This window comes from Cariama cristata, unplaced genomic scaffold (assembly GCF_000690535.1).
Source record: "Cariama cristata isolate BGI_N322 unplaced genomic scaffold, ASM69053v1 scaffold31920, whole genome shotgun sequence".
In the NCBI taxonomy this organism is placed as follows: domain Eukaryota; kingdom Metazoa; phylum Chordata; class Aves; order Cariamiformes; family Cariamidae; genus Cariama; species Cariama cristata.
The window spans coordinates 1888-10740 of record NW_009593514.1 but is presented as its reverse complement, the minus strand read 5'-3'; the positions used below and the strand labels follow the sequence as shown (position 1 = coordinate 10740).

General features: G+C 36.1%; 1 protein-coding gene across 1 annotated transcript in view; it reads right to left on the bottom strand.

Moving 5' to 3' along the window:
• The window catches only part of QSOX2 (quiescin Q6 sulfhydryl oxidase 2), a 20829-nt gene extending 12880 nt beyond the window's left edge, over window positions 1-7949 (bottom strand). Inside the window, 7 exon segments of the mRNA XM_009694682.1 lie at window positions 775-918; window positions 1548-1693; window positions 3791-3881; window positions 4071-4176; window positions 5330-5378; window positions 6658-6758; window positions 7823-7949. Coding sequence (XP_009692984.1) covers window positions 775-918; window positions 1548-1693; window positions 3791-3881; window positions 4071-4176; window positions 5330-5378; window positions 6658-6758; window positions 7823-7949 — 764 coding nt within the window.
• Window positions 7950-8853: the final 904 nt, after the last annotated feature.

The following is an 8853-nucleotide window of genomic DNA, read 5'->3' as shown; positions in this document are numbered from 1 at the left end:
AGAGGGTGAAGATAAACCTTACTGGATTTGGTATGATAAGCATCTTTTACAGTGACTTTAGTATTTTCTCTTACACTTGCATTTGACAAGCACTTTTTAATGGGCACTGCTTCACTATTATACACACAGAGAATTCTTGTTTTCTACAGGAATGTTATAGCTTGTTATTTTACTATTTATTTTTTCCAGGGACACTGATTATTTGCTGAAGTTTTCCAACAATTCAAATCAGTGGTCTATATACTTCAGGAAATGGGTGATAAGTCCAGGGTATTTTTAAGTTAATTGAGTATTTAACAATACTTCTGGAGAAAAACATGCCTTCCATAGCAGTGCAGACACTTGCTGCTAAAAACAAAATACTGGCAGCCCTCAATAACCTCACCTCTGAATTGTCTGAAACACTGCTCACAGTTGTAAAGAAGTTGTAACCTTGATGCTGGAACTGAACCAATTCACAAGTGTTACCTGAATATACTGAGTAATGGATGAAATTGAGGCAACAGCTGAAAGCTTTGCTCTCAGCTTTGATGCCATAATTTCTGCAGTATTAAGCATGAATGTCCCTAATTTTACTCAGCAGAAGAATGCAGATCATTCAGTAGTGATCAACCTATTCAACTCAGTGCATCATCTGGGATGGAATGAAGTAAAATTTTGAACTGCACTAGAGTTTTATAATAAATCACAGCACAGTTTCCCACGTGGCAAGAAAAAACTGCCAGCAAATTTTAATAACAAAGCATTGATCTGAAAATCAAGTGTAGCACTTACTTATCGAACTCCTTCCACACCTTGATTTCTGTACTCTCTTCTTTGTTTTCCTGAACAGGTAGCTGAAGTGGCAAAAGAAGTTTTTTTCTTACACCTGGCAGTGACTTTAAATATGAAGAAAAGAAAGACCGTAGAGGCTTCAAACTGCATATAAATGGACAAAGTAAAGATTACTTTTAATCTCAGACTGAGTGAATATCCAAAGCAAATTAATATATTTATAAGATATTCACTTTGATTTCTGTTTTACAGTCCTACTGCAGCATGTTACGTTTTGATACAAAGTGAAATGAAACAATGTTCAATTTAGGAATAGTAACAACAATAATTTGGATTAGTGGCTTGAAATTCCATTCAAAGTAAGAACACATCATGTTCATCAAAATGTCAGTTTGCCTTACACAGGTAACGTTTACATGGAACAAGTATTTTGACTTAGAAGCAAGTTTTTTTAAGGCTTTAATGCTTCATTAATTTTTTTTTCCACTTTTATTCCAAAGTGTTTTCCTCTCAGAAGTATCACAGTAATATGTTAAAGCTACAAATAGGCAATAGCGGTAAGCAAAAGTAGTATTAGGTCTCTTATTATTAATACAGGTAACACACAACTTCAGTCAATACAATGTTATTGATTACCTCCCAGAACACAATGCCATTATATGTATACAAAAGAAGGTTATAGAGTAACTTGCTTTGTATGAAAGGAAGCTATGGAAACTGTTTTTATAGCTTAAGTGAACCTCCCCATATTCCTCAGACATATAACTACTTACATGTTAATTAATCCATGGGACCCATTTGGATGCATCAGATAGCATGCAGGGACTGAGGTAATACCAAGTTTCTCAAGAAAAGGCTTATCAAAATTCAACACTCTCTTTACAATGATGTTTTCATACTGGACCAAGTCTAAGATAACCTGGGTAATGAAAAGATGACATGAATTATACATTGTTCAAGGAATATCCAATCTTGTAGGACAAGACATATAAATAGGTGAAGTGCATCAGCCTTTAAGGGCATCATTAAGCTGTTCACAAGGAAGTACAACTATGAGTATTCTGGGGACACTAACAATTTCAGTTAAAGAAGATTTACTTTTCTCTGGAAATTATTACTCCTATCTTCCATTTTTTTCTTGGTCTATCCTGATCCCTTTGAAGTCTGACATCTGAAGAAAACATAAGAATGAATGATAAAATGTCCTCATAAGCCTCAAAATAGCCCAGATGATGTTCCACAGGCACCAACAGGTTTATGTCTCATGCTATCTGTGTAAGAGTCTAAAGGCAAATTTTCAGGTAGTGAGGAAACATTGGTCCCACCACTTTACTGCATTCTGATGTCAAAGTCCATGACCTGGAAAACAATTAAGGGCTCTACAGGAGTTAATGCTTTGCCAAATCAAGCCATGTAGTCTGTGGTGTTACAGCACCCAGCTGTCCGTTCAGCTCTTTTTGTTTACGAATCCCACAGCAGAGATTCCATATAGGGATGGGTGCCTATATCTCAAGAGTTCCAGTTCACAGCCCAGCATCTTAGCTCAAACCAATTTTCATCAGCTGTTTAAACCTGATGCTGGGCATTTGCACTACAGCAGCTGGGAGTGGACACAAATTTCTTTGCAAGGTATAAATTTCAGTGAAGGGTGGAGCAGCCAGAAGAGGGTGGTAACATCAGGATGCCTTATATTTCGACTTGTCATTCATTTACTTTTACCCCTTTCTGCCTCTTCTGTATCTTTTTCCTGTTGTTAGTTTCACAGTTTCCACTATACTTTTCCCTTTCAGGTGAATATTATCTTTGCTACATTCTCCCTCACTTTCAAACTTGTAATTTAAAAGACCCTTCCTTCCTTCCTTTCATCAGTGATAAATGCATGGCCTTCCTTTCTTCTATTAGGTGAGTTCTATTAGGTTTGTCTACATTGTCTTATACTGTAAGCTTGAAAACAATGCTATTTTCTACTTCACTAAATTATTCTATAAAGCTAAAATACTACATAACATCAGCAAATATTTTTTCTTCTGAAAGCAGACTCCATTCTCTGTTAATCAGATGACACTTATCACAGCAGGTAATAAAATTAAAGCGAGTGTGATAAAAAGCTGAAGAACTTTATAATCATCACATTTCTTCTCTTCAGTAATGCCCACCTGTATCAACACAGCAGCTTCCAGAAAACAAATGTCTGGAAGCAGCCTGCTTCTCAAAGTGATTCTCACTTTTGGCAGCACACTCTCCTCCACTTATGCAACTGGGCCATGTCACCATCAAATCTAATTAGAAACATTTCATAGACATTGGATGTCTCTACACAGATTATGCCTAGATAATAATGCAATTTATTTTCTTTACTTATCCCAGATCTTGGCAGGAAGAGAAAAGTAACAGTTGTCTAAGCTAACATCAGGCTCATTAGGTGGTGAAATGATGCCAAATCAAATATTTTATTGGGGGGGTGGGAGAAGCAAAAAACCCAGACTTCCACTTCCTCAGAGCTATGAAAATAATTTTATGCTATTACCTTAATTTAGAACATAATTTCCTAAAATGTATACGTGAAAAAAGAGAAACAGAGAATTCAGATTATTGTAAACAGCTGAAATTACAAAAACTGCCCAGAAGAATGAATATTATGAATGGTTCTCTAGCAGTAACAAAACAATAACATAATCTGACAATAATTTCATTGTCATCTTCCAAATTTTGAAAGAAAAAAGAATTGTGCTAACAATGAAATTAATAAATTAATCTTCCACTAAAAGGTGAACGGAAGAAGTTAACATGACATCATGTTCATTTGTAAGCAAGTTCCTTTGTGTGACTAAATACAACAGCCCTACATAATCCCTTGTCTTTGCAGTATCTCAAATATGCATGACCTGCCCTTTATGACCCTTTAATTCAGTCCTACAATCAGAAATTTTGTTGTTTGGCTAAATAACATAAAATTCAGCTGTGTTATGAATGACATAATGAATATGAATGAAAGTTATCATAAGTCATACATTACCTCTCGTCCAACATAGGAGTTATTACTTTCAAACACAACGGCAGTATAATGATGGCTGTTCTTGTCAAAAAGGGAGGTAATATCACTGGACCTTTTAAGAAAAGAAAAGCTATTTAGCACAGGTGGAATGCCCACTGTTATTGATGGAATTTCCTTTTACAATCTTGTAGCAGAACTGACATTAAGAAAAAAGCTTACTTCACCTTTAATAGGATCTTCTACATCTTATTTAATTAACTTAGTAGGCATGGAGCAGCTGTATTTTAAACAAGGAACTTACGAAACTGGATCCAATGGTGGGCAAGCAGGCGGCCTCAACTCTTGGGAATGGTTCTGCAAGAAGTCAATCATCATCTGACGAACTGTTTGCAGCTCTCGATCTGCTCCTGCTGAGTACAGGTTACAAAAAAACCACAACACTTCAGAAAACTGAGGGGAAAAAAAAAAAATCACTCACATCCAGGTTTTCATACATTCTCACGCTTTTCTATGTCAGGTTTTTGTTTTAAATTTTGACTTAAAAACCAAAATACTATTTGTTTGAAGAACAGGGACTAAAGATTTAGTTATAGGATTTCATTTTAATGTCGAGATGAGATCATATTTAAAAGCTGTCATCCCACCCCAAAATTAATAAAACCTCAAGACTTTTACAAATCTAACCATCTGCCTGCCTTGCTCATTTTCTCTTCAAACAATGCTTCATTCTAAATCTGTGCTCATTTTCAGAACAGTTGGTGTGGGCAACTTCAGTGGAGTTTTTGCAATAAGGACATTCATGATACATTAAAAACTGCAAAGGTGGATGGTTCTTACCAATTGGACCAGGTGAGGTTACACAGCCACTTAATTTGGGGAAATAACTGAAGTGAGAGAGTATTTTATTTGCTTTAAAAGAAATAAATTAAGAAGCAGAAACTCTCACAAATGCCAAAAACTAACAGGTACAACTATGGTCTGCTTCTACATGAAGGGTTAATGGTGCAGGTGGTCTCTCTTCTGACCTCTGGCCTTTTAAATGTTAATCCATTGAAAAAGACAACATTACTTTTGTCCCTAGACAAACCACCTCAAGCTGTGATCCCCTCAGACACACAGGGTAAGCCTGCTTTCAGTTAGTCAACATCTGAATAGGGGTTCTCCCAGAGAGATTCAAGATGCGTGGAAAGTGGTTGACAGATCAAAAAGCACCAGAGTCAGGACAGAGTAAATTGGATCTTATGCTGATGAGGCGTGTGGTGGGAAAAAAGGAATTTAAAAAAATTATCCATCCACTTGTGAAAATCCAGAACATTTCAAAAAAATGAGGATTGTGAGCCCTAAGTTCTTGAATAAATGTTTTGCCTGTCTAAAATTCTGCCTCATACTCCATTTTCATTCAGCATTTGTAACATCGTATCTTGAAGAGCTATTTAACGTCCATCCCATTTCTAGCTGTTTAAAGTAATTGACAGGCAAAGGGATTTTGCTTATCGTGTGTCACTTTCCTGGCTGATAGGATATCTGCTTTGGGGATTTCTTACAGTAGGATATTCTTACCTTTGTAATTTTCTCCTGTAGTAAACTGCTTTGTAAACGCTTTGAAGTACTACGTGGGAGAAAAAAACAGTATTATTACTTTGAAAATAACTCACTGTATCAGAGCAAAGCTCAGTTTAGAAACAAAAACAGCTTTCAAGAGTTTTTACTTTTTACAGCTCTAATTACAAGACATTTTTATCTATCTGTTCAGAAGACAGTTTTCCCTCTTAGCCTGAGTTCCAAAGATCTGCTTCTCAACTATATGAGGGTAGCTCATATGTACCAGTCAACATTGATATACAATAAAGCCAACTTTTAGAGGAAAAATACCATAATGCATGATTCACTACTGTATATCGATCCACTACTGCAAACACTAACCCAAACACAAATTAACTGATTACCAAATCAGTACTACTAACTGTGTATATACTTAGAACACTATTCACATTTTCTCAACTCCCTCCAGTGGTTAAACAGGATATATAAGGGAGCTTGACTGCCTTCTGCTACCAAAAAATAGAAAAGATTCAGTGTCTAATAAAGAGTGCATTCCAATTTACACCCAAAACTTTAAAGATTTTTTTAAAACAATAATTGTTTTCATCAGGGTAGAACATCACAAATTCTACAGTGAAATGTCTCCTGTTCCCTTTCCTGTCATAACAAACACAGTTAATTCAATCCTCTCGATCCATCACACTGTGCTCATACTTATGGTTAATAAGGTGACTCTACAGATTGACAGAGAAATTAAAAATTGCACTTAGACCTGAAAATGAACAACGGTAGATACTTTTGGCAAACACAAGATCCCTTTTAAAAGCCAGTTGAAGCAAATTATGAAATTAATTAGAAAAATAGTGAAGGATCAAAGGTAAATTTTTAATTGGTCATGAAAGCAGCTGATTTCATGACGCAATTTCAATGTATTACTTTTATTTTCACATACCAAAACTAAAAACACTATTAATAATCATGAGCATTTGATTTTGAAAAATATTTATACAAATTGTTATTATCTAACAAACATATTAAAACTAGGCATTATATAAATGTAACAACATAGTACTTTCTAGAATGGTAGGCTCTTTCAATAAGAATTTTTCAGATTCAGAACTGAGGACTGAATCACTGCTATAAACAACTGCATCAGCTACTGCATTCAGCAGAAGAACCTGAATTAATCTTTTATCAATGCCACAGTTTTCTCAGAAAAAGCAAAGTAAAAGTCCAGCTGTAGAACAACTAGTTACATGTAACATTCTGCACAAGCGTGTTCGTTACAGTTTTAGTTACTGTAGAGCATGCATCATTTACCTAAGGCAATACATTATGCCACTTACCCTAAAAGTTGGGTAATAGTGAATACCATATTCTTTGCACGTCTCGTAGTTCTCTTCTTCCCCACAATCCAGCACGCCAACTCTAATTGCAGATTCCCAATCTGAAAACAAAGATATTTTTCAATTTTCAGCAGAAGTGATCACAGATCCCAGCTGATGGATTAACCTGCTTCCCATGGAAACCAACAACAGAACTCCGATAGATTCCAATGGCATAAAAATCAAGCCCTCGGTCGATTCTCATTTGGTATTCATTTCTATCCTCAAGCGTAATACAATCTATCGATTTTTAAAATACCTAAAACCTCCCTGTTTTTCTTAGCTGCATCAGTATTTTCAATACACCTAAACAAGAAGAATCCCAACACACAATGTAGCAGTTCCAGGGCCGAAGACATTTTACTGACGCCAGGAAGATGAAATAGGGGCCAATCCAACACTTGCAAGTTACCGGATTGTATTCCCTAGCTTTTCCCATTAGCTAAACTCATAAAATAAAGCATGCAGAATATATATACCTGAATAAAATTAATCCAACAGTTATTCCTCCACATGGCTGTCAATTACAAAACCACAAATTCGATGCGTCTTGTATTATAGCTGTTTTGACAAGGACTCCCTATTTACTGAACTTATTATTTTCTCAGAAGCCTCCAGAATTGCACACAACCTATGGCTCCCATATTGTCTACTGAAAGCTGTCTTTACCTTTTAGTACTGTTCAGGAATACATTAGGTATACCTCAAATAATATCTGAGTTTTAACCAGAGTGCTAAATAGTGGAGTTTGAACATCCCTGTCAGTTTGCTTTATAAATGTTTCATAGCAATAACCACAAGAGTTCAAGTATTTCTATAAATATATAACTTCAATAAAAGCTTTCAACTCATTTATAGCTTTTTCCTTCTCATTTTGCTAGGAACTTATCTTTTTGAGCCATGCTGTGCTGCAGCAATCCCTTTAAGGAAGAACCGCTCCAAGAGACTCCTTAGACAGTTACTTTTTAAAGCTAAGCTAAATCAAAACAGCTGTGGGCAGAATTTGAAGGTACACCACAATTCCCAAGTATCAATAAAATTTAAAAAGCACTAAAATTAAACTTGCTTTTATAGCAAAGAGCATGAAAGCTTCATCAAGTTCAAGATCCGATCGACAGTTACACGCCTAGCTTCTTTCGAAATTTAGCTTGACCTTTATTTGTCTTTGGAGAAGGATGGGGCAGCCGATGGAGAATTTCAGTTGCGCTGAACATGCCAACAGCTGAACAGGCACCAGGAGTAACTACACGCATGCTAGAGCAGATGGGCATGTATTCACAGGAGCACAAAAGCTACAACAGTCTATTTCATCACATAAAATGCAAAATATAAAAAAAAAAAGTTTGGCTTCTGGGTATCTATCTCATTCAACTTTCACCACTCCTCCTCTTTTTTCCACCTGTCTTGATCCTCCTGCACACAATGAATAGAAGCTCTATAAACCTAATGCAAATAGCCTACTCACAACAATGCCAACCCATCTCCAGCTAAACACTTGGGTTAAAGAGCACCAGCTGGGATGTGGGCTGCTTAGCATTTGCTTAAGAAGGAGCTTTTCCTTTCTAAAGGATGCGAAAGTTGCTGGAGTGCAGAGCCTAGACTGTTTAAGTTTACAGTGGCACTGCAGCCTGGATTGTTTGTTTTTGGGTTGTTTTTTTTTAAATGCTGACAAATTTTAAATTAGCATTAGTACTTTTGAAATATTAACTCACAAACTATGTGAAAGGGGTAGATGAGCGTTATCATATTAACCAACACTACTTCTGTTTATGCTAAACAAGTTCCAGTGAATGACATGAATGTATTGGACAAACTGGAAAGCCAGCAGGTTGGTCAAACGTCCCACTTAAGAAGTGCCACAGAATACCAACACCCCAGTCACAGCATATTACGAAGAAGATACTTTCTTTGCATAAACCTTGTGTATAGATGCAATGCCGCATATTATTGTTCGTAATGAATTTTCAGTCAGAGAGATAAGAGATGCATCACAAGGAACCTTTCCCTGCATGCTACTCGAGAGTTACGTATTTTAACACATAGACTGCTTCCTGAACAATGACGAGGTTTCTGCAGTTCCCCAATAAATGCATTTAAAGAACAATTTCTAGAAGGAAGTTGTTATTGCTAGATTTGGAACAACAGTAGCTAGATTTG